Genomic DNA, 26,131 nt, shown 5'->3' on the forward strand with positions numbered 1-26,131 from the left:
TCGGAGCCGTGAGAATGATTCTGAGTTGTCAGGGTTACTGCGTTAAAATACTCAAAGAGTCATACTTGGAATATTTTTGATATGTTCTTAGGTTGAGTGTTGAGTAATTAGTAAAATAGCTTTTAAATGTATAGAAGTTAGGCAAGATAAGTGATTTAGACAAAAGCAATGAGATTTAAGGAGCACAATCAACACAGTATAGAAAGAACCATTCATTCGATAAAAAACTCAGTAGATACAAGTAAGCACGTCAGCAAGCAAACAGTTAAACAAAAAAAAGAGATTTAGAAGTTCGAATGAGTTGTCTAGCTATCTAAGAATTCTATCTATTTATTGAAGTTGACTTGGATAGTGTTGGATTTTTTAGGTCCTTGTTGTCGTTGCTTGGGTTATTGTTGTTTATTAGAGTCTACTGGAGGTTTAGAGCCGGATGAGGAAGAAGTATGTTGTTTGAGTTGTTTAGGCCTGTGTTATTCCTTGGCTTTATCTTTCTCCCTCTTTTTGTCAGCATCAGTGTTGGGTTTAGAGGTTGAGGGAAAAGGTTGTCCATAGCCATCTACACCGCAAGATTGAAGTTGGGTAGTATAATCCTTAAGCTTGGTGGTGCTGGTTGAAAGTCCATTGAAGAGGCAACGACTAGTTTGAATCTGAGCCGGAGGCACAACACCAGTAGCACTCATGCATCTGATCAATAATTGGAAGGATTTGGAGTGCCAAGACATTGAGTCAGCGAGGACAGAGGTGTATTGCTAGTGAATGCCCAGTAGAGCACTATCCAAAACCCGATTCTACTGGGATAAGTTGTGGACGTGCCGATACGTTTCCTTAGTGTGATGAAAAATGCAGAGGTCTTTTGGTCAACTGTCTCCATAGAAGTTCGGTTGATGTTGAGGAGCCAGATGGCTTCAGAGATCTGAACTACAACAGACGCAGTTGAAGAAGTGATGGTCTGTTGGACCTTAGAGAACTCAGTACTCATATGTTGGAAGTGTGAGTCAAGGTGTTCAGATGTAACAGCAAATTGAGTAGCGGTAGGAATAGCCCGAATCTTGGTCTCAATAAGATCCATATGTTGGATCATCATGAGCTGGAGTGCCGCCATTCAATTAGCAAACGCAGAGTAGCGTTGTTGAGAGATCAGTGCAATAATGGAGTTTAGAAGGCTTTTAATGCTGGTGAGTTCATTCAGCAGCTGCATCGTCTCGCTGAGAGGGGTGTGCTTAACAAAAGGAGTGCTTGAAGAGGAGGCAATGGCATGAGACTTATCCATATTAGTTACAAGGTCTAGTGCAGCTTGAAGCAGCTTCTTGCCTTCTTCAGTAGCTTTGATGAATGAGGGAGAAAGAGCTTGCTATTGATCAAAATTGGTAGTAGTCTGACCAGGACCCATGGTAGTCTCAACTGCCGTTCCCACATCCTGTTCTGTTGATGGATTCTCGTTTAGTGCATTGTCAGAAACAGGAGCAGCTGAGTGGAGTGTTGCTTACTCAGTTAGTGGAGATTTAGGAGCAGAGGCAATTGAGTCAGGTTTTCCCAAATTAGGTTCAGATGCGGCTTGTTCCTGTTGGGTAGGAATAGAGGCTTGATTTTCCTTGACTGAGTCATCAGTCAGAGGGACTTCATGTTCAAAGAGAGGAAAATAGATGTTGATGGAGGCAGGATCAAGATCTAAATCATCCTCAGAGTTTGCTCCATTAGCAAAGCTGACCTTGAGCTTTTCGCTCTTTTTCTTGAACCGTTTGTGCTTCTCAGTACGGTTAGACTTAGGTTTTTGAGAAGGCACAGTTACGGATGTTGGGGAATGAGGAGGAGTGATGGTGGTCTGGGTTGGTTCCTCTTGAGTATGAGTGGGTGAGACATGTGTTCCTGTGATGGCTCAGATGTAGGTGGAACTGTGAAGATAGTAGGAGCGGCATCAGAGGGGGCAGTAGAGGAGAGAGGTGTAACCTCATTAGCTGTGGTTTGCTGTTTAAGGAAATGAGCATCCTCATGGATTGCGATGGCTAGTGGAGACGCAGTCAGAGGCTTGAGCTTAATTGTTGTCTTCTTCTTCAGAGGTTGTTCTTTCTCTGGAAGCTCGGAGCCAGTTCGCTTGCTTTGCTCCTCAATTGTCTTAGGTTCAGAGCTGCTTTGAGACACTTTGATCTTTCTGGTCACATCCTTCTTAGGGGATTTGGACGGTTGAGGAGATTTAGTCTTATCATCCTTTCTTTTTCTGCTCTTGCTGGGCTTAGCAGTCTCAGCTACTTCGTCTTTCTTTGCACCTTTGCCATTATCAGGTTCTTGCACTCTGGTGTGTGCCAGGGTTTTGAGACACTTAGCGGTGATCTCTTGTCCTTCAATGACTTCCTCATCATCTAGTTCAATCTCATAGTGCTGAATGATAACAGTGATGAGTGAGCCAAGACGCAACTTAACTGTGCATCGCTGAAACGCACCAACCAGGAAGACAAGAAGGTTGAGTGGTCAACGTGAGTTCGACTAATTTTAGTTAAAAATTGGAATCCACAATACATTCAACTAATATAAAAATACAATATTACCATTTAATTAGAAATACAATACTATCCTTAAAATTTTCTCTTATAAATTCTAATTCTCTCTCATAATTTCACATTTTCCTTACATTTTACCAAATTCTGAAAAAATTAAGCAGCAATTGGGGCTTTCAAAAGCTTCATCATGAAACTGAATTTCACATTTCGTGCCTTAGCATTGCACTATGATGTGAATAACTCGGGCGCCTTGAAACTTTATAAGAGTGAGGGATTCAAATGTGTAAAGATACCAGAAGGAGCAAAGTGTCCGCATTCTAAAACGTCTCCACAAGTAAAGGTGAAATTAGAAGGAGAAATGAGTAACCATTGCTATGATACACATGTTTATATACGTAACCAACCATTTATCACTATTTTGTATTTATGTTGTCTATAATACTTTGTATCTTTCTTCTAAGAAATACTTGCAACTGCTAATTTGTTTATAAGATGATTAATCTCACTTCCTATCTGTTTTTGTCCATTAAATAAAATTAATTAATACTACCCCCTCCATTATCTATTAGTAGTTATGAACAACATATTATCTTATTGAAGCATGAAACACAAAGGATTATGAAATCCGTTAACTACTAGATTTTGGGAGGGAAAAGATTTAAAGGTGGTATTACATTTTTAATTAAAGGACATTATTGTATTTTTTTTATGTTAGTTGAGTGAAAATTTTAATTAAAATTGGTCAAACTCATGTTGACCAGTCATTGACCAGTAAAATGTACTAAATTATTCGATCATCATTACTTTAAGTATATTTTTGGGATAAAATAAAATCTAGGTACCAAAATATGAATTGGGATAAAGTTCAAATACTATAGATGTAATCTACTCCCAATTTGAGCATTGGAAATTGTATACCTTGTTACTCACCAATTTACCATAAAAAATCACACCATCATTAATTTAACCCTCAAAATAAACATGAGTATTTACTCACATAATGTTAGAGGCTAGAGTTGTTTCTTCTTATTTTTCTAAAGCGATTATATTTCATTTTTAAAAGATGTTGATGACTTTTTAATATCTTTTATCAATTGTTCAAAGAATTTGGCAGCTCATATGTTAGCTAGAGTTGTCAATTTTAGGTATGTTCAAGGGGATTAGATTTGTCCACCTCTAATTGTAATAGATGTTCTTACAGTCATGGCTGCTAAGATGTCGGCTTCTTAGGATTGTAACCTCTGAGGAATCCAGTTAAAAAATATTATCTTAATATGACTTGAGGAGGACAAGAGAATTTAGCTCACTCGTTGAGTCCCTTCTCTTTTTTCTGATTACCTAGTAGTGGCAAAGGAAAAGGCTCTTGGAAAAACCTACATCATAGTGCATTCTCTTTTGCAATTTGCCAATAAAGCACATTATTTGTAAAAAAAGAAAAACAATTCAATGGTAAACAAAAAAAAAAAATTAAAATAAAAAATAATATCACATTTTAAAAACAAAAAATTATTTCCACATTTTCAAATTAAAAAGAATAAAAAAATTAGATAATGACTCTATTTGGCAAATAAAATTTAGTTGTTAGTTGATTACATTAGTTTAACTGATTACCTTTTTGTTTAGATGATTTGACTAACTGTTTGTGTAAACCTGTTTGGTAAAATTTAACTAATTACTAATAGTAGTTTGTGTAAAATGATAATAACGACATTGATATTTTTATGGCTATTATTTTCTTTTTAATAATTCATATATTTTTTTAAAGAATAATTCATATTCGTAATGTGATTTGAACCCATGACCTCTAGGATCATAGGTAAGCTCTCAACCAACAGGCTAAGAGCTTCACCACCAACATGCTATAACTTAGGTATTTATTAATGCATAAAAACATATGTACACAATTAAAATTATTCTTAAGTTTTTACTAATACAAGAAAATTAAAGACAAAATAGTAAACACATGTCTATTCATACAAGTAAAACAAATGTTTTAAGATGCACGTTGATATCGTTTACTCCTCAACAAACTAGTAGTAATATTAATATAGACTTTGTCATTTCATTAGTACTCATAACTTGAACTTCTTGTGTGAAACTACATTCAACATCCGAAAATATTTATGCAGGAATAAAAGTGAGATTTTCATCTACGATCCTAAATGGTGGATCAAGAATTTTGCTTAATTTTTTGTAGTTATGTAGTGCAAATGCAACACAAATGATTATATTTTGATCTTGCAATGAGTATTTATGCATCTTTTCTAATATTTTCCATCGCACCTTCAAAATGCCAAATCCTTTCAATACAACTCCTTGAGGGAGAATGAGCACGATTGAAATTTTATTGAGACCATCTTGAATTTGCACTACAAAAATCTAGTTGATGATACCTTATTTTGTGGTAGGGCATCAAATATCCTTCACTTTCATGATACCCTTTATCTACTAAGTAAAATTTACCTAAACATGTAAATATAAATCCACTTTACTAATATCTAATGGTTGTTAAAGTAAAATGAATAAGCTTAATGAACAATGCTAGTTACATTAGGAGGAGATTTTGGAAATCCATCGACAATATTCATAAATTTAATTGTTAATTTTAATCCATATAATTTTGAATAGAAATATGATATAAAAAACATAATAATAAATTTAGAATTATTAATTAATAGGGAAAAGTATAAGAATAAACTTTGTGGTTTGGGTCATTTTCAAAAATAGACTATGTGGTTTAAAAGTTGGTAAAAATATGCCTTAAGATTCATTCTGTTAGCAAACACATGTCAAATTGACTAATGGTGTTAAAAAAATCAAAAGGAAAAGAGTTAATTTTATCATTATATTTATTTATTTTATAAATTAACCCCCTTATTATCTAATTATCACAAACAAACACCAAAACAAAAAACAAAAATCAAATGCACAATCTTCTCCATTTTTCTTTAATTTCTTTTTTTTTCTTCTTCTTTCACTCTTCACTCTCCTTTCACCTCTTTGTTAATGGAGAAAATTAACAGGTTCCAAAAAAAAATATTCTGGGCAAATGACTACTACTAGTTACATCCATCAAGTTTGCAATGTAGGATGCTTTTTGATATTAAACTTGCCAAATGCATTTCAAAGTTAATAAAGACTGGACTGTTGTAGAAAAAACATAGTTTGTTTGAAATTGAGCTTGGCAATGTTGAAAATAACAAAGAAGCATATCCTCTGCAACTGCAAATCAATTAAACTTATCAACATCAACCCACAATTTATTTCCGTTAAGAACCTCTCGACGCTTCCTCCAGATTTGACCCATATTACCAATGATCTCACTCCCATCTTCTCCAAACAACCGTTTTCCCCATACACCCCCAAATTGAAGAGTCTAGCTCCGCTCTTAAATACCAAAGTTGTTGAACCCGTGTTAAATTCCTTGAATAACTGGAAAATAGCTCACGTCTTCTTCATGTGGGCATCAACCCAATATGTATATGGCTATAAGCACAACATATATACTTACAATGTCATGGCCTCCATCCTATCACGTGCTCGACAAAATGCCTGAAAGCCTTATTCTTTATATCTTGAATTCTCGTTGTTCAGTCACTTTTGGTTTCTTGATTAGGTGTTTGGGTAGTGTAGGATTGGTTGATGAAGCTAATTTGTTGTTTGACCAGGTGAAAATGATGGGCAATTGTGCGCCCAATAGTTATAATTATAATTATAATTGTTTGTTAGAAGCTATTTGTATGTCCAAGCCTACTTCTTTTGGTTTGCTCGAGATGAAACTGAAACAAATGCGTGATCAAGGGTGGGAATTCAGTAAGTACACGTTGACACATGTGCTACAGGCTTATTGTAACGAGGGAAAGTTTGATGAAGCTTTAGGTATTTTTAATCAGATTCATAACGTGGTTGGATTGATGCGCACATATTCTCTATCCTGGTCATGTCTTTTAGCATGTGGGGAGAGAGAAGAGAGAGAAAATTAATAAAAAGATGAGAGAGAAGAGAGAGAGAAAGAAGAAGAAAAATAAGAAATTAAAAAAAATGGAGAAGATGATGTATTTGATTTTTATTTTTAATTTTGGGTTTGTTTGTGATAATTAGATAATAAGGGGGTAATTTATAAAATAAATAAATATAAGGATAAAATTAACACCTTTTCCTCTACTTTTGACTTTTTTTTTTAACATTGTTAGTCAATTTGGTCTGTGTTTGCTAACAGAATGAAACTCAATGTACATTTTTGCCAATTTTTAAACCAGATAGTCTATGTTTGAAAATGGTCCAAACCACAAGGTTTATTTTCGTACTATCTCCTAATTAATATTTACAACTAAAATGTAGCTAGACGAACATATTAGTTTATTTTTGGTAAAAGAATAAAACAACATTTATTTGAATAAAGAACGGTAAGTAGAAATAAAAAATAAACTAAAAGATAATGACATTACACTAATATTTTCAAAATTAGAGATTTGAATTTAAAAAATTATTTCAAATATCTTTTTCATTAAATAACACTTTTAAAGATTTGATTTGTTAATTCCAATTATTAAATTAGAATAAAGTACAAATATTTTTATTTATTTAAAAAATACTATTAAATTTAAAAACATTTAATAAAAAACAGTAATGTCTATTATTTAAAAATAACATTTCTAGATATCAACTGAATTTTTCTCTCTCTCTCTTTTTTCTCTCTGTTAGGGTTTTATGGTGAAAAGGGTTAGGGATAGATCTAGGGAAAGGGGGCGACGGCTGGCGGTGAGGGGGTGGTGTCGGCGGCGGTGTCGGCATCGGCAGGGGCGGATCTGGTTAGGAGTGCCGGCAGGGCTAGGGCGGGCGGCCGGGAGGAGTGGGGCGCACGGGGAGAAGGGGGCGCGAGGATGTGGGGCGCGAGGGGGAGATGGGTGCTCGGGAGGTGCAGGGCGGCGCGACAATGAGGCTGGGGGTTAAGGGGCGTAAGGGTGTGATGGAGGAATTGGGTGCATCGGGTGTCCAGGCCGTGCGGCTTGGGATTGACGCTCGGGCAGCTGGGGCGGGCATGGTGGCCGATGCTGGGGGCAAGGCGCCACCGCTGGTGGGAGGTGCCGCTGGGCACTGCGAGCCGAGGGCAGGCACTGATGAGCACTACAAGATGAGCGCCGGCGGTGCTACTGGGCACTGCGATCTGAGCGTCGGCGGCACTGCGGCCAGTGGGCAGGCGCTGCTGGGCACTGCGAGTGGAGCGCCGGCGGCGCTGCTGGGCACTACAAGTTGAACGCCGACGCTGGTGCTGGTGTGGGTAGGGTTGCTTTTGTGCAGGATGGGGATGCGGTTGTGGAGCAGGTTGTCTCGGGTCAGATCCAAGATAGTAAAAGGGTCTCGAGTAGGTTTGGTGATGTTTGTGGGAATCAGTTTCAGGGGAGCTCAGTTTCCCCTAAGTCGATGGTTGGTATGAATAGTTATCTTAAACCTGTTGGAGAGTCGGTAAATAAATTCAGTGCTATTCCTGGATTAGGGAAAAATTCATGGAAAGATACGGTTATGGGGGTGGTCGAGGAGGAGCCTTGTATGGAGGAAATGTTGATGGAAGGGGAGTCGGATGAAGTTTATTCTGAGTCTGATGAAGAGGATGGTGAACAAGATGATCCTCTTTGTCCTGTGATTCGTCTCTCCTCAGCGGAGAAGCGGGAGCTCAAGGATAAGTGGAGGATTTCTCTAATAGTTACGGTGCTTAGGAAGAGAATTAACTTTAACTATTTCGCTCAGAGGATCCAAGCTCAGTGGGCTAAGAAAGGAAAAGTCAGTATTACTGACTTAGAAAATGACTACTATGTCATTAAATTTACTCGAGTTGGCGATTATAATGTTGTGATCAATAGGGTCCTATATTATTTCGAATCATGTTCTGGCCTTACGGCCTTGGGTTCCCAATTTTAATCCTCATGATTGCTCGGTTAGCAGGATCTTGACATGGGTTAGGTTCCCGGGCCTACCTATCGAATATTATAATGAAGGTTTTCTTAATAAAATAGGAGGTCTGGTTGGGAAGGTTCACCATATGGACAAAACTACAATTGGGGCTATTAGAGGCAAGTTTGCAAGGGTTTGTATTGATATTGATCTTGCTAAACATCTGTTGTCAAAATTCTGTGTTCATAACAAGGTGTAATTTGTTGAATATGAAGGGTTACATAATATCTGTTTTGATTGTGGAATGTATGGTCATATTCAGGAGGGTTGCCCCAAAAGGGAGAAGGTGTTAGAGGATGTAGGTGAGGGAGTTATCGGAGGAGCTGAAGGGATCCAAGGTGATGGGGGGAATTTTGGCCCCTGGATGGTGGCTAAAAGGTCTGCTAGACGAAGGACACGTCCTCCGGTGGTTCAAAATCGTCCCCCTGATATTAACATTAATATGAAGTCTACCCTGCCAAAGCCTATTGCTAATCCTATCTTCAAGGAGAAGCCTGTCCCTAAAATTAGGGGGGACTTTGGGGCTGCTCCAGGCATCACTTCAGGTTCCAGATTTAGGGCTTTGACTATTGAGGAAGTCCATGAGTCTGACCAGGATGACGAGTATATTGAGCAAAGCATGCCAGGCTTAGAATCTATTGAACCATCAAATAAAGTAGCTGAAAATGTCAACCCCCTTTTCGTCTCAAAAGGTGAAGCACAGGTGGGGTCCCAGGCTTTGGCTTCTCAAGGGAAAAAGAAGATAAATGAGGTTAGTATTCCTAATAATTATGGTGATCCTGGTGTTGGGAAGCCTATGGGTGTTAACAAAACTAGTATGAAAAAGCTCAAGGGGAAGCAAAAAAGTGTCCATAATACTATGGTTTTGTCTGAGAATAGAGGGCCTGCGGGTACCTCGGCAAGGCTCTCAGGAGCCCCTAAAAAAATACCTGGTTTAGGGTTGTGGGTGCGGTCAGCTGTCCTCCTGTCTATGGATTTGTTGTTTTGGAATGTTAGAGGTGCGGCTAGCAAGGCTACCCGTATCCATGTTAATGATTTAATTAAACAGTTTAATCCTTCTTGCTTTGCTTTAATGGAAACTAAAATTAGTGGAGTTAAGGCAGATGAGGTGGTTAAAAAGTTTAGGAACTGGAACTGTGTTAGATCAGAGGCTACTGGCCGGGCTGGTGGGATTTGGCTTTTCTGGAAACCAGATCGTGTTCATTTTGATATAATTAGTATGGATAAACAGTTTATTCATAGTAAAGTGAGTGTTTCTAGTAATAAACCCTTTTTTATTACCCTGGTGTATGCTGATCTTGTCCTGGCTAATCGGAAACGGCTCTGGGAGGTTCTTTACTCTATGAGTGTTAACATTTTCGAGTCTTGGTTTGTAGCTGGTGACTTTAATGATATTGCTTTTATGAGTGATCAGAGAGGGGGTTCTCATCACTATGTTAACCGTTGCCTTAATCATAAGAATAGTATGGATTTATGTGGGCTTTCTGATCTGGGTGCCTCTGGTCATAAGTCCACTTGGAAGCGCAATAGTACCTTCATCCGTTTGGACAAAGTTTATGCTAATGTTTTAGCTCAATCTAGATTTCCGGAAGGGTCTGTGTTAAATCTCCCGTTCCGTCATTCGGATCACTGTCCTATCCTTTTCAGGCTGATGAGAGGCAATCGGCCTAGGGGGGAGAGACTGTTCCGGTATTAGGTGGCTTAGGAATCTCACTCTAAGTTTAAGGATTTCGTCCAATATAATTGGAAACCTCACTCAAATGTCCTTCAAGCTGCTGAGGGTTTCAGAAAGAATGTGCTGGGGTGGAATAAAAACGTCTTTGGGCATATTCTTAGGAGGAAGAACAAGTTATTGAATATAATTGAGGGCATTCAGCGTAGGTTAGAGGAGAGGTTCGATCACAGTTTGGATGGTTTTCTCAGAACCCTTCAGAAGGAGTTGGAAGCTGTGCTTCGGCAGGAAGAGCTTCTTTGGTTTCAAAAGTCTAGAAAGGCCTGGATCAAAGATGGGGATCGGAATACCAGGTATTTTCATCTCTCTACCGTCATTAGAGAGATTCGGCAGTTGGCACTAGACTTCTATAAGGACCTTTTTAAAGAGGAACCTGTTGATCTAGATAAGGCGCATTTTGTTGCTACCTTTCCCATGGTGGGAGAGGATAGAATTCTGGAAGCCTTCCACCCTATCTCCCTGAAAGAAATTGATCAAGCCATTTTTAGTATTGGGGCTACGAAAGCTCCTAGGGTTGATGGTCTGCCTGTTGGTTTTTACCATAAACACTGGGAGGTTGTGAAGGAAGGCATTTACAACTTCATCAAAGGTGTGTTTAATGGTTCTCAGGATATCGGGCAGGTTAACAAAACCCTTCTTGTTCTGATTCCTAAAGTTGAGAAGCCTTCTTCTTTCTTACATATGAGGCCTATCAGTCTTTGTAATGTTCTCTATAAGACTATTACAAAGATTGTGGCTAATAGAATTCGTTGCATTCTTCCTGAGATCATTTGTCAGAATCAAGGGAGCTTTGTGCCTGGTAGACAAATGATGGATAATGTGGTGATTGCCCAAGAGACGGTCCACTCTATGAAGATTAAAAAGGGGAAGAGAGGTATTGTGGCTCTTAAGTTAGATCTGGAGAAAGCCTACGATCGCATTAACTGGAGTTTCCTGATGGAGAGTCTGGAGAGAGCAAGAATCCCGGATAATTGGAGGAGTTTAATAAAGGTTTGTATCTCTTCTCCGATTTTTCAAGTTTTGATCAATGGGGATACGTCGGAGGATTTCTCTCCTGGCCGGGGTATCCGTCAAGGGGATCCTATGAGCCCTTTCCTTTTTGTTATTGTAATGGAAAGGTTGTCTCACCTGATCCAAGATGCTGTTGATAATAGGAATTTCCACCCGGTGGCCATCAATAAGTTTTGTCCCCAGGTTACTCACTTGTTCTTTGCAGATGATGTTCTAATCTTCCTGGAAGGGAATGAGGAGCAGTTAAGTATCATTATGGATATTCTTGAGTGTTTCTGCTCGGCCTCTGGTCAAAAGCTCAATGTCCAGAAGTCCAGGATGATGTGTTCTGAGAATATGAATCAGAGAGCCTGCAAAAGGTTGAGTGATCTGTCCGGAATTCCTCTTACTTTCTCTCTTGGTAAGTATCTAGGTATTCCCCTCCATAGTGAGAGAGTGTCCTTTAAATATGCTTTGGATAAAGCTAATATGAAGTGTGCCACTTGGAAAGCTATGACTCTCTCCCTCGCTGGCCGGCTTACGTTAATCCAATCTGTCAATTGTGCGACTCCCAATCACATTATGCAGGCTTGTCATCTTCCTGAGCCAGTTCTAAAGGATATTGATAAATTTAATCGTAGATTCCTGTGGGGAGAAGCTGAGGAGGGGAGGAAGGTCCACCTCGTTCCTTGGAATGAGGTTTGTCAACCTAAGGACATGGGAGGTCTGGGCATTAGGAAAGCCAATGATAATAATAAAGTCTTACTAATGAAGCTTCTGTGGCGAATGTGGCAGCTTCCTTCAGCTCTTTGGGTTCAACTTTTATGCGGGAAGTATCGAAAGGATAAAGTGTTTGGGGGTCCTAAGGATAGAGTGGTTAATTGTTCTTTTCTTTGGAAAGGAATCAGTGCGGTTTTTGCTGAGTTTTGTACAAGGATTGGGTGGAATGTGGGAAATGGTAGATCCATCAGCTTCTGGAAGGATATATGGATTGGGAATAAGCCTTTATTGGAAGTTTGTGCTTCGCTGCCTCCTTTGGATATTCATAACTGGAGGATTGCAGATGTGGTGGATTTTGAAGGTGAGTGGATTTGGTCAAAATTTGAGTCCTACCTCAGTATGGATTTGCTCCTTAGAATTAGAGGGGTTCAGATTAGTAGTAAAATTGATGACAAGGATAGTTACTGTTGGTCTCTAACGAACAATGGGGCTTATTCTTGTAAATCAGCTTATCAGAAGCCCTATCAAGATTTGGATTCATTGTCCCCTGGGGTGTGGAAGACGATTTGGGCTTTAAAAGTTCCGTACCGTATTAGAAGTTTTCTGTGGCTAGGGGTTAAAAATAGGTTGCTTACTAATTCGGATAGGAAAAGGAGGCATCTGATGGAGTCTGAAGCTTGTGGCAGATGCAGAGGCAATGAAGAGACTTTGTGCCATGCTCTCAGGGACTGTGAGAGAAGTAAAGAGGTTTGGAAGAGAGTTCTCCCTATGAATGTTCTTCCTTCTTTTTTAGCCCACTCTGAGAATGATTGGTTTGTGGATGAGGTTAATGGTAAGCTTCTGGCTGAGTTAAATCAGGGTGTTCTTTTATTCGCGGTGGTTTGCCATCAGATTTGGAGGTGGAGAATGAGGAGGTTTTTGGAGGAGAGAAGGTGATTTTGCCGAATGTCTTAAAGTTCTTTTCCAAAAAAATTAGCTCCCTGGTTGATAGCTTTGTTGAGGACCCCTTGGCTAGGGCTGTTCAGAGAAAGGAGGTCCATCTTTTAGGCTGGTGTAGGCCGAGAGAAGGTGTGGTTAAGCTTAACACCGATGGTTCTTGTCTGAGGGATGGGAGAATTGCTGCTGGAGGGGTTCTGAGAGATGATGGTGGTAGGTGGGTTTCTGGTTTCTCTCAGAATTTGGGTATTGACTCGTCCTTTTTTGCAGAGCTTTGGGGGATATTTTCTGGTTTGAAGCTTGCTAAAAATCTTGGGATCAAGAAGATTCTTGTTGAGTCAGATAACCTTGAGTCGGTTAATATGATCTCTGATAACAATGTTATTTGCCTAAATAGCCAGAACTTAATTAAAGGCATTAGAAGACTTGGCGACTCCTTTGAGTCTATTAGTTTTGCTCATATTTATAGGGAGCAAAATCGTGTTGCGGACCGTCTTGCGGTTGAAGGTCATTCAAGAATGTTGGGGCTTTCTGTTTTTGCTTCTTCTCCGGTCTTCATCTCTTCTTTGATATTGGAGGATGTGGTGAGGGTCAGTTTTCCTAGACTGATCCCGGGTTGAGCGATCTTTTGTTTGTTTTTCTTTTCCTTTCCTAAAAAAAACATTTAATAAAATGATTGTAATAAAATAAATTTTTTATAATTCAAAAAAGAAAGAGAACTAGAACAAATCCCCCACGTCAAAAAATAAAATCCAAAAAATACAAAGGCATAATAATCACAAAAACAAAAAAAGAAAAACGCTTAATACATCATTTGCCTCCTAAACTTGTCCAAAAATTTTGATTGCCCCTCTAAACTTTCAAAGTGTTCCGATAGTCCCCTGAACGTGTAAAAAATATTAACTTGCGTAAAACGTAATCAATTGATCACTCAGTCGTAAAAAAATAAGTTAAATGCGGAAGATGTATTCCACGAGTCTTATAAAAAGTAAAACGACTAAAATCGGAATATACGATTCTAATATTAGAGAAGACAAGTTGTATAATTGAGCAAACAATAACTTCCTTTTTAATCTATTTTTTAATTATGCAATAACATTCTAAGATACGTGGAATACATTTTCCGCATTTAACTTACTTTTTTACGACCGAATGATCAATTGATTACGTTTTACGCAAGTTTAAGGGGCTATATGAATATTTTTTGCAAGCTTAATGGACTATCGGAATACTTTGAAAGTTCAGGGGGCCAATCAAGCTTTTTGGATAAGTTCAGGGGGCAAATGACGTATTAAGCCAAAGGAAAATGAAAAAGGAGGATTGTCCGTCTGTCTGTCCATCTCCAGTCATACATATTTCACCCAGCCCCAGCCCCAGCCTGAGCCTGAACCAAACCGAACCAAACAGTCTCTTCCCAATCTCCAACACTGCCACACCTTAATTACTACAATTTAATTTAATATCATATAAAAACATATTCCTGGTGAATTAAAGCCCGCAATCCCTTTCTCTCTATATCTCATTTCTCTCGACCAAACTTGCCGTTTTCTCTTCTTGGATCAGAGACACAGCACCTTCCGGACACCCGCATCATGGTTGAAACCAGGCGCAGTTCTTCCTCCAAGCGTCCTCTCGCCACCTCTCCTCCTCCTTCCTCCAAAAGATCTAAGGTCTCCATCTCTTTCTTTTCTTCTTCTTTCTTCTCTTATGGTCTGTGATTTCTTTTTTATGTAACTCTAGGCAGCGCCGCCGGCGGAGGCTTCATCATCCACCAACGATGCAACTGTGGTTACGCCGGTTGAAACACTGAGCCCGGTTAAGGAATCTGCCTCTGCACCGCCTGACCCTGAGCTGCAATCCTCTGATCCGGATATAATAGTCGCTTCGAAGCTTGTCTCCGCTGATACAGACAAATCTCCCGATGCTGAAGGCGAGGTCTTGGTCACGCCGCAGCTTTTAGGTGCGATCTTCTTCTATTTCTTTATTTTCTTTTATTGTTTTCCGTGCTTTACAACTTCAAACTATTGTTTCCCTTGGTTTTCTCGGTAGTTTGATTTGTTTTTTTTTTTCTCTCACTCAATTGGCGATGGGTTTTAGGTGAAACTACCATGAGCGGCGAGATATCGAAGGCCGTCGGTGTCATGCTTAACCGGGCCAAGAAACGGGCAGCAAAAAACGGACAAGCAAAATCAGTTCCAATAAAATCCGCGAAACCCAACGACAAGGTTGCATGGGCCAAGTTGCTTTCTCAGTCCAACCAGGTGCGTGGGTTTTACTCTTAAACTCTGTCCGCCCTCTTTCTTTCTGCACAACTGCGATGTGGTTGTAGTTGTACAAAGAAGGTTTAATTGAACCCTTTCAAATATGCTACATATATGATAAAGTTTTCCTATTTCTAATAGCAAATAGGAGAAGTTGGTTCTATCTGGTTTAGCTGTTTGGTTTTCTTCAATGTTACGAATTCTCCTCTCTGTGACATATAAGAGTGAAGTCTGGTCATGAAAACGGGTTTAGGAGATACTAGGAAAAATGTGTTTGGCTTTGATATTTCCTGTTATATCTTGTGTTCTTGCTACACGGAACAGGGCTTTTGCGGAGGAAGGTTGATGAAACAATGATGAAACATCTTTTTGCAATTTTGTTAGTGAATTTTCTAATTAGTTGGGAATGCTAGTGCTTAACGGCAGTCGGAGTAAAATAACAAGAGTGGACCTTTATTTTGCTGTTTCCCTGATTTATGCAAAGACATTGTTTCTCATGCTTCCTTTATTGTCGGAATCAGTGATTTTAGTTGTTGGAAGTTATGCGCCTAGGCATTCTTATGCTAGCTGAGATGATTAGACTTCTTTTCTCATTGAGATCACTAGAAGTCCTTTGCAAGTTGATGTCTTTCAATTGTGATTTCGCATGAAATTTCATGCAGGTTAAGAGTGCCTGCCTTGCTTGAGATATGTGTTCTGAATGTTGTTGCTGTTTGGAGAATTGCTAGGACGTAGCTTGGTCTTTGTTTTACCAGGCATTTTAAGTGCTGTAAGGACAAGTGAGACTGTTGATGTCTGGAACATGTAGCTGTTCCATTAATTGGTGGAAGCGTGGTTGGTTGAAGCTAGTCTTTTGAGGCTTCAAGGTGCTGTTTTGTGAGGGGCTTGAACATAGTCAAATTGTTGTCACCTAGGGATGATTGGATAGAAAGGTTTAAAATGAAACGAATGAATTTACCTCAGGGTTTCTTTACTCTTCAGTTATCCAGTTGATCTCTTTTGTTTAATAAGGTTAGTGATTAGCATGTGGCTTATCCTTTTAGAATGATGAGTGTTAATGATATATTGTCATCTGTATTGAGAGCAATTCACTTTTGCTGTATGTCATCTACAGTTCATTCCGTTGAGCTAGAAATGCTATTATGCCTGCTCATATGTACATAGTTGGTGCCCCTGGCTAATCTTATGCTGTATTTGTTGACTAATAGGAGAAAAAATTGATAGAATAAGAACCTGGAATGAAATGAATTGTTAGCTTAAGTTTTTCTGCACTCCAAAAATTTTTCGAGTTAAAATTTGTCCTGCTAGACCCTTTCCTGCTTGACTGTGTCCTTTCAGGAAAACACAGTTTTCCCTTCAGGATTGCAGAATTTGAAGACTAGTGATTGGTTCGGGAGATTAATTTACTGATACATTTCTGATGGTTTTATCTGCTTAATTTATTTCAGTATCCTCACAAGGAAATTCATGGAAATCTTTTCACTGTTGGTCAAAGCCGTACTTGCGACTTAGTGCTTAATGATCCTTCCAGTAGTGGCATATTGTGTAAACTGAAGCAGTTAGAGGTATTACTCATTTCACTATTTTTTATTATAACTCGTAATAGTATCTTTTTTCTTTTGAAGATTAATGTCCTTATAATCGCTCCTGTATAGAACGGAGGAACCTTACTGGAAGTGACTGGGGGTAAAGGATTAGTACAGGTTAATGGGAAATCTTTAACAAAACCTGGCATGATAGTCATAAATGGAGGTGATGAAGTGGTTTTCAGTTCTTCCGGAAGACATGCATACGTATCCTTTCTTTCTTGTGTTATACTTTGAATCTTTTCTGCTTAGCATGGAAGAAAAAAATTAGTGAAGTTTCTTGATGCCTGGTGCTTTATTAGTAAAGCTGAAATATGAAAAAGGGAAAATTTTGAGGTGACATTTGGTTGCATAGCGCTATGTAATTGACTTAAACATTGATCATCTTTTTTAAAGGTCATTGAATTCCTTGATGATAATATTAGATTTTTCAACAACTCACCAATGATAGCGCAAGTGCTCCAGGTGTACCTTCACTAAATATCCTAGAAGCCCGAGGTCCTTCATTAAAAGGAATTCAGATTGAGGCTAGATCTGGAGATCATTCAGCTTTTGCAGGCGCATCTATATTAGCTTCTTTATCTGATTTTCAAAAAGATTTGTCTCTTCTATCACCTCTTGGAAAAGCTGGTGATGATATGCAGCAAGATGCTGAAATATCAGCTCTACCTTCTGGATGTGGAGCACCAGCTGATGATTGCATTCCAGAAATTGAGATGAAGGATAGCACAAATAACTGCGAGTTGGCAGGCACTTCGTCAAGGGAGAAATCTATTATTCCTACCAGTGCAGCTGGTCAAAACCCCACTCTTGAAGGTCTTGGTTTGGATGCTTCTACGGATATAGGAAATAAAAAGAATGCTGGTTCAACGTATGAATTAAGGCCGTTAATCCGAATACTTGCAGGTTCTTTTGAATTTGATTTAAATCTTTCCAAAATATTTGATTCACAAAGGGAGTTAAGGAAAATTCTCAAAGATCTTGATGCTCCAACAGTTATGATGTCAACCAGAAGACAAGCTTATAAAGATAGCTTACAACAAGGAATTCTGGATCCTGAAAACATTGAGGTTTCATTTGACAATTTCCCATATTATCTAAGGTGCAATATTTGCTTTAAGCTGTTAAAATTGGTGCATTTCATCCTTTCTATCTGTAAAATTATGTGCTTTAATTAACTTTTTATGTCTAAATAATAAGTTCTGCTTTTGCCACCAACATCAAGTAATTCATTGCTCTTTGTTTTTCTTTCCTTGTAAGGTGCATGAGTTAAATTACCATTTATGAATATTTGTAGCATATTCTGCATGGGCATTCAAGTTGCTGATTTTGAGCTGTTCCATTTCTGACATTGACTTTGCTTGTAGTGATACAACAAAGAAAGTTTTGATAGGTGCTGTATTCATTCACTTGAAGTGTAGTAAAAAATTCCCGAAGTTTCCCTCTGATCTTCCTACAGTGTCCCCCCGCATTATATTGACTGGTCCTGCAGGTAGTCTATATGAATTTGCTTGTTATTTTTACTTATTAATTCATTTTCGTTTGTTTTTATTGATTGGGATCTCATTGTAATGGATATTAATTTTGCAGGATCGGAAATATATCAAGAAACTTTGGTGAAGGCACTTGCCAAAGACGTTGGGGCTAGACTGCTGGTCATTGATTCTCTTCTGTTACCCGGTGTAAGCATCTTTGAAGTTTGTGAAGTCTATTATTATTATTTTTTTGTGTCCGTGATTTTGTGTCTAGTATTTTAATCCTGAAAGACTGGCAGCCTATATTTCTTCCTTGAACAACAGAATTTGCATGCTTCTAATCGGTGTTTCTAATATTTTTTAGGGACCAGCACCTAAAGAAGTTGATACTCTGAAAGAAAGTTCAAAGCCTGAAAGAGCATCTATCTTTGCTAAACGGGCTGTGCAGGCAGCATTACATCACAAGAAACCAACTTCTAGTGTTGAGGCTGAGATTACTGGAGGCTCTACAGTAAGCTCCCAGGGTATGCCAAAGCAGGAAACTTCTACTGCATCATCCAAAAGCTATACTTTTAAAGCAGGTATTTGAAACTAAATAAAGCTGAATGCCTGCACACACATGCATGCAGAGATACAAAACTATGTTTTGGGTCAGTGACGTAACCTTCATTTCAGCTAATCCTTAAATTGGTGCCTCCATTTATAATTATGCAGGTGATAGAGTAAAGTATGTGGGCTTGCCTCCTCTGCAGCATCCCCTAAAGTACATTTAACTCCTGACTTTTTTTTCTTAATATTTAAATTTAATCGTTGCTTTAGGTTTACTAATTAATGGCCGGAGCTTCCTCATCTACTGATAGAGTATGTGTGAGAAATGGAGAAATTCTGGATCAGACTTCAGCAACAGATCCTATTTAAAGCTTTTTACTTTAGGAGAAACAAGGGGAAGGGCAAGGGCAAAGAGGGGAACTGACCTATTTTCTGTTAGCCAGCTGTGCTGCTGGTTATTCTTAAGGGTAAAAGTTAGCTATGGTCTAGTGCTAGCTGGACACTAAGGGAGAGGCTCTTCTCTTTATAATTGGATATTTCTGTTAGTAAGGGTAGCTAATTTTGTGTATACAGCTGCTTGTAGCAGGTCTCTATCATGGATAGAGACGGGATTGAGGGATTGAAGTTCATTCAATCAGTTTTCCTATCTTAAATACTACTACTTCTCTATTCTTCTTGTTCTCTGCTTCTTTATTATATGTGTTTTTTCTTACCATTGTGGGCCGTATGTGTAGAGTGGATTCTTTCATGTGGCTCGGCTGAAGTTTCTTCATTTTCTTTTTCTAAAGAAAATTGCTTTCAACTAAATAACATGATTGTGGACATTCGCTTTTAGATGATAAATTGATGCAAAAGCACAACTTCTAGAAAAATTTATTTATATCTTTTCTGGTTCTAATCTTTCCACAAATTCTTCCATAAAAAAGGGGACCATCAGTTGGCTTTCGAGGCAAGGTAGTCCTTGCATTTGAAGAAAATGGATCCTCAAAGATTGGGGTTCGATTTGATAGATCTATTCCAGAAGGCACCGACCTTGGTGGTCTCTGTGAAGAAGACCATGGTTTCTTTTGTGCTGGTGATTTTCTTGAACTATTTGCTGATTGTGTCATTGATTAATTAGAAATTGTTGTTTATTGTTCGAAATAATGTTGCAATTTTTGTCTGTACGTCAGCTAATTCACTTCGCTTGGATGGTCCTGGAGGTGAAGATGCGGATAGGCTTGCTGTTAATGAACTCTTCGAGGTACTTGCTGTTTCTTCTCTGCTGCCTTACCTTCATAATTTCAGATGCTGAACTGGATCTTCTAATGTGCACAGGTTGCTCTAAAAGAAAGCAGACAAGGACCCTTGATATTATTTGTGAAAGAGATAGAAAAATCTATGGTAGGGAATCAAGATGCATACACTGCCTTAAGGAGTAAACTTGAGAACTTACCTGATAGAGTTGTCGTGATTGGCTCGCATACGCAAATGGACAATCGCAAGGAGAAGGTAAGATGCTGATGGCAAAATTGTGTTGTCCTGTTCTGTTCTTTAACTGATATGTGTTTGTACTGTGACTAACACTACTGGTGACGTTTTATGATTTTCAGTCTCAACCTGGTGGCCTTCTATTTACAAAGTTTGGAAGCAACCATACTGCTTTACTTGATCTTGCTTTTCCGGTATGCTGGACATTGAAATATTGCACATTTTGGTACTTCTTTATGACAACAAACATAAATAATGTTAGCCACTTCATTGGTGGATTCATTAGCTGTATCACTTGTTCTTCTTGTTATTTAGATTCTATTTTACTGGTTTTCTGTTACTTTATGATGCGAGTCTTTCTTCACCTCCAGGACAACTTCAGTCGACTGCATGATAGGAGCAAGGAAACTCCAAAAACTATGAAACAACTTGCTCGACTTTTTCCAAACAAAGTGACAATACAACTACCTCAGGTGCTGAGCCTAACAGCGTTCTGTTTACGGATCAACTTGCTCTGTTTGTCTTTATTACCCCTAAATTCCTTTTGACTTATATGTCCTAGAATCCTGGCAGGACGAAGCTATTCTATTGGAATGGAAGCAGCAGTTGGAGCGTGATATTGAAACTATGAAAGCACAGGCCAACATTGTTAGCATTCGTTCGGTTAGTACAATGATTTGAATGAAATTATCAGTTAGATAAATTTTTATATACGCTTTCCTGTAAGCCATAATGGTTTCTATGGGCAATACTCTCTCATACATGCATAATGGCAAACTTCCTGATAGTTAGAAGCTGCTTTATCCATAGGTTTTAGTCAATTTTATGTAGATTCGAGGAAGGAATGCGCAAGAATCTCACTCCCTCTGTGCATGTACCTACTTCCACACTTGCATGCACACACACACACACAGCGTGCTAAATAATTGAGTTACCTTTTGTCTCGACAAAAGGTTATTGAGCTATGAAGTTAGGAATAGATTTGTGCTATCTGCATTTCAGAATCTTGTATCATGATCTACTTGTTCGTCTTTGCCAATGTTTGAATTGCATTATAATTTTATTCGAACTATTTGAAGTCTTTATGATTAGGACTTTTGACATTGGAAAGGTATCTGATGTGGCTCTTTTCGTCCAAGATGGTGATTTGTGAGACCCTGAAATTCCATTACATTTTTAATATGGGACTACCCACCAAATATTTGCTTCTGCATTGTTTTCAAAATTTGAGTGTAGCATCTTACATAGCAGGTCCAATGGCTACATGTTTCCCTTTGTTGATGAAAAATTAGAGTTAAAAGATCTCTTGGTCAGTAAGGTGAAGCCTTCTAAAATAAGTGCTAAAGGCTATATCTACGTTCAGAATAATAAGTGGCTGAAAGGGACTTCTGCTGGTTGGAAGTATAATTTCCACAGTTTGCATAATCTAATGTTCACCAAATTTTCCTGAACAAATAACATAAATGGGGTTAAAAAACAATTGTCTTTTCTTAACTACTGCTAACTGCCATCAAGCATGTAACAGAACTGCCACCAGTGACCACTGAACTCATAGAGTAAGAGTAAGAGGAGAGGAAGATCCTCAATCACATCTACTCTAACCAACCAGAATATTCCATCAAGTTTAAACTATTTTTGCAAATCTATTAGAGTTAACTGTAGTACATGCCCCCCTTAACTTACCTAGGCGGTAGAGATTGTTATGGCATAGAGACTGTCAGTGGCGACATGGTGGGATTGAGAGCTGGATCATTTTGCTTAGAGCCTCTTTTTGGAAAATTAAGCAACAATGTAGTGAAAATTCATTATCCACTTAAAAAGATATTGAAAAATTGGCAGTTTCAAATTATTTTGTGTGGTTGCTGCATCAATACTTCATTTGTGATTTTGACCAGGCAAGGAATAACAGTTCTGGCTGTAGTGTTGTGGATGTTAGCATCGCCGCGATGCTGCATTTTATATATAGAATCAAATTGGAAGATGCTTAATTTTGATTGTGTGGATATTGAAAATTTCCATTTCTAGGGATATTGTCATGGATGTTCACATCACCAGAAGTGATATGTGATGCTACATTTGTATGTAGAATTGAATTGGAAATGGGTCAAATTAGAAGATGCTTAATTTTGATTGTGTTGATATTGAAGTTCTCCATTTTTAGATATCTGAATAAGTAGAAAATTGCGGAATTGCTTGCAGCCTTTTTACTCTTATATTGCAATTTGTAGTTTTTTTGTAAGTAGCAAGTGGACATGCACACATACATACAAACAAACAAGGCTTAATACATTAGTAGCCCCTGGTTTTGGCTCAAAAAGCTGAATGGCCCCTGAACTTAAAAAGCGTCTTGTTAGCCTCTTGAGCTTGCTTGAAGTGATATAATTAACTGCCTAAGTCCACGTGGCAGAACATGATTGAATTTGGACAGATTGAAATGTAAACTTCTTTAAGCAAGTTCAGGGGCCAATAGACCATTGTAAGCAAGTTCTGTGGGTCAATAGATCACTTTAAACATATTAAGGTGATCAATAGGTTACTTTAAGCAAGTTTATGGGGCTAACGAGACACTCTGTAAGTTCAGGGGTTCCTGCTGTATTAAACCAACAAAACAAACTAACTAGACTGTTTTGTGCTTGGTATCTAAAACTTCTTGTCTTTAGGTTCTCACACGAGTTGGTTTGCATTGCCCTGACCTGGAGAGTCTGTGTATCAAAGATCAAGCCCTTACAACTGAAAGTCAGTGCTTATGACCTCAAGATCTTGTGCTACTTCATATAGTTTTCATTGAAGTGATATATACTGGTTATAGCTGGATTGCACATTGAGAATAATATTTTCTTCAACAGGTGTCGAAAAAATAGTAGGTTGGGCTTTAAGTCATCACTTTATGCATAGTTCTGAAGCTTTTGTCAAGGATCCCAATCTCGTGATATCGACAGAGAGGTTTTTCTCTCTCAAAACTGGCATGGTCTTAACTAATTACAATACAATATTTGTGGCTAACATTTTTTATTAATGGTCTATCTTGCAGCATTAATTATGGATTGGACATTCTGCAGGGAATACAAAGTGAAAGCAAGAGCTTGAAGAAATCACTGAAGGTAAAGTTCATCTTGGCATCTGGAATATTATTAGTCACGTTACAGTTAGGTATTTGCTTTTTATTGACCTCAAATTTAACTTCAACTATACCCAGGATGTCATCACTGAAAATGAATTTGAGAAGAAACTTTTGGCTGATGTCATTCCTCCAAGTGACATTGGAGTCACGTTTGATGATATTGGAGCCTTAGAAAACGTGAAGGATACCTTGAAGGAACTGGTGATGCTCCCTCTTCAGAGGCCTGATCTGTTTTGCAAAGGACAGCTGACTAAGGTTAGGCTAAAGTGAATGCTGTTTAGTCCCTTTCTTCCTACTTCTTTCCCATGTCTGTGCTGTGTCTGTTGTATACTTATACAATCTTTCTCCTTTCACAGCCTTGTAAGGGAATATTGCTCTTTGGGCCTCCTGGTACTGGGAAAACAATGCTCGCAAAAGCAGTTGCAACTGAGGCTGGTGCTAACTTTATAAACATTTCTATGTCAAGTATTACCTCAAAGGTGTGTGAAAGGTATTGCATCGTCTGTTATAGGGTTTCAGTCTAATTTATGACATTATCTGCATTGATTTTGCAGTGGTTTGGTGAAGGGGAAAAGTATGTTAAGGCAGTGTTCTCTTTAGCTAGTAAAATTGCTCCAAGTGTTGTCTTTGTTGATGAGGTTTGTTCTATTGTTTTTCTGGTTCCATTTGTTATATATCCTGCATCTTCTCATTGTTTCGGGGACATGAACAAATGCGTTGTGTTCCCCCCTTCCCAATCCCCATCTTTTTTCCTTTTTTCCTTGCTTTTCGTGATTGTATTCTTTTTTTATTTATTGTTTTAGGTGGATAGTATGTTGGGAAGACGTGAAAATCCTGGAGAACATGAGGCTATGCGTAAAATGAAAAATGAGTTCATGGTGAACTGGGATGGGCTACGTACCAAGGATAAAGAACGAGTGTTAGTACTTGCTGCCACAAATAGGCCTTTTGACCTTGATGAGGCTGTTATTAGGAGGCTTCCAAGGAGGTTTTTCTTCTTCGTATTCTTGCTCCTTTGATCCTAGGCAAATCTAATTTAACTATAAATATCTTAATTTCTTGGGCAACTGTTTTATGTAGATTGATGGTCAACCTGCCAGATGCACCTAACAGAGAAAAAATTTTGAGGGTTATATTGGCCAAGGAGGAATTGACTTCTGATGTTGATTTGGAAGCAGTGGCAAACATGACAGATGGTTATTCTGGAAGTGATCTGAAGGTTAGGTCGTCTCTTCCTCCCTTACTGCCATATTCTCCCTCCGCTTTTTATTATATGCTGTTTAAGGTTTTTCATCCAGACCAATGCAATATTAAATAGACTATTAAAATGACTAATTTACTCTCAATACTTCTCTCCTAAATTCCTACTTTCTATGCAAAATTTCTCTTAATTTTTATGGCTTAGTTGGGATTATTTGCATTAGTAATGCCATGGATGAGGGTACATTTGAGAAAAAACTGTCAAAAGTGCATGGTAATACGAAATGGCATATAAAAAATGAACAAATTTAAAAACCTAAAACGGAATATTATAAAAAAAGGAGGGAATGTGTTTTTATTTCTATTGTTTATTGGTATCCTCTGATTTGATCCCTTTTTATCTTTCTCATTTTCAGAATCTCTGTGTGACTGCTGCACATTGTCCCATCCGGGAAATATTGGAGAAAGAAAAGAAGGTTAGCTAATGACTAGCTCATTTGTTTAAGTTTATAGTTTGTGTTGTAAATATTCCATGTTGGGCTTAAGGGTCAGTTGGCTGTGAACTTCCACAGCTGCGCACATATTCCAAGGAGTCAGTGAGAGAGAGCTTCCATGTTGGTTCCTTGGGTCTTGTGCGAAATCTGTCCATTAAACACAAAAAAAAAACCGTTGTGGCTTTGTGTTTTTGCAATATGTGTGAGGATTGTGATTTGTTGCCTTGGCAAACAAACCATGTGTTGAAAAATAACAAGCCAATCTACATTTTTGAAAAAAAGAAGAAAATAAATTGCTTTGATAAAATCAGTTTACTTGTATAAATTAATGGTGTTACAGGAAAGAAGTTTGGCATTGGCAGAGAAGAGACCGTTGCCAGCATTGTATAACAGTAGCAACGTGCGTCCTCTTAAGATGGAGGATTTTAGATACGCCCATGAGCAGGTATACTAGTCAGAAAAATAATATGGTTGGTTTAGTGTGATGATATAATAGTAAGTGATGTGGGAATTGCATTGCAGGTGTGTGCAAGTGTGTCATCAGAGTCAGCAAATATGAATGAGCTTTTACTTTGGAATGATTTATACGGTGAAGGTGGATCAAGAAAGAAGAAATCCTTAAGTTACTTCATGTAGAGGAATGAATAATCTGTAAATAGAGGTTTATCATTCAATAGGTGGGCCATAGATTAGGTTCTGTCCCTTCCCGTTTCCATTTGTATTATACATACATACATAGGTGTTTTTTTTGCTCTCTATAGACAGACAGTTATGGGTAACCCATTCATGCCCCTTTCTCTTCATTTTAATTTATCTTCTCTTCTTTGCTTCTGTATATGCTAATTTTGATTAATCAAAATAAGCTCTTGTTATTGTTATTGTTCATTAATTTCAGGTTGTATGTTATTCACATGTTTTAATAACTCTTCACAAGTACAGTATTCATAACTTACTTTCCTTGCCAAAAGTAATTTTATCTCTTGACGCTATAATATGACAATCTGGGTTGAGACATTTTTAACACCTGCTTTATTTTTAGTTATGAATTTTGTTATTTTACCTCAGTTGTGTCCGTTTGTGTCATCTCATTAGATAAAAGACGTGTATATATTTGTTCGGATTTTTTTTTTATCACATATTGAATGGAAAA

General features: G+C 38.2%; 1 protein-coding gene across 2 annotated transcripts; it reads left to right on the forward strand.

Annotated features, from left to right (window-relative positions):
• Positions 1-14,263: 14,263 nt before the first annotated feature.
• Positions 14,264-25,864, forward strand: LOC136218398 (uncharacterized). Of its 2 annotated transcripts, XM_066005243.1 has the most exons (28): positions 14,278-14,495; positions 14,566-14,785; positions 14,923-15,086; positions 16,535-16,651; positions 16,742-16,879; positions 17,098-17,578; positions 17,669-17,774; positions 18,040-18,164; positions 18,263-18,354; positions 18,512-18,728; positions 18,862-18,910; positions 19,623-19,771; positions 19,869-19,939; positions 20,014-20,187; positions 20,289-20,360; positions 20,538-20,639; positions 20,740-20,829; positions 22,827-22,902; positions 23,013-23,109; positions 23,198-23,267; positions 23,363-23,542; positions 23,644-23,766; positions 23,842-23,925; positions 24,091-24,275; positions 24,368-24,506; positions 24,904-24,963; positions 25,322-25,426; positions 25,504-25,864. In XM_066005243.1, exons 1-28 carry the CDS (start codon positions 14,418-14,420, stop codon positions 25,615-25,617), a joined length of 3,678 nt encoding a protein of 1,225 aa, XP_065861315.1. In that variant the 5' UTR covers positions 14,278-14,417; the 3' UTR covers positions 25,618-25,864. The 2 variants fall into 2 exon arrangements, with proteins under 2 accessions (XP_065861314.1, XP_065861315.1); XM_066005242.1 differs by having other exon boundaries at positions 14,264-14,495; positions 17,098-17,774.
• Positions 25,865-26,131: the final 267 nt, after the last annotated feature.

This window comes from Euphorbia lathyris, chromosome 2 (genome assembly GCF_963576675.1).
Source record: "Euphorbia lathyris chromosome 2, ddEupLath1.1, whole genome shotgun sequence".
NCBI lineage: Eukaryota > Viridiplantae > Streptophyta > Magnoliopsida > Malpighiales > Euphorbiaceae > Euphorbia > Euphorbia lathyris.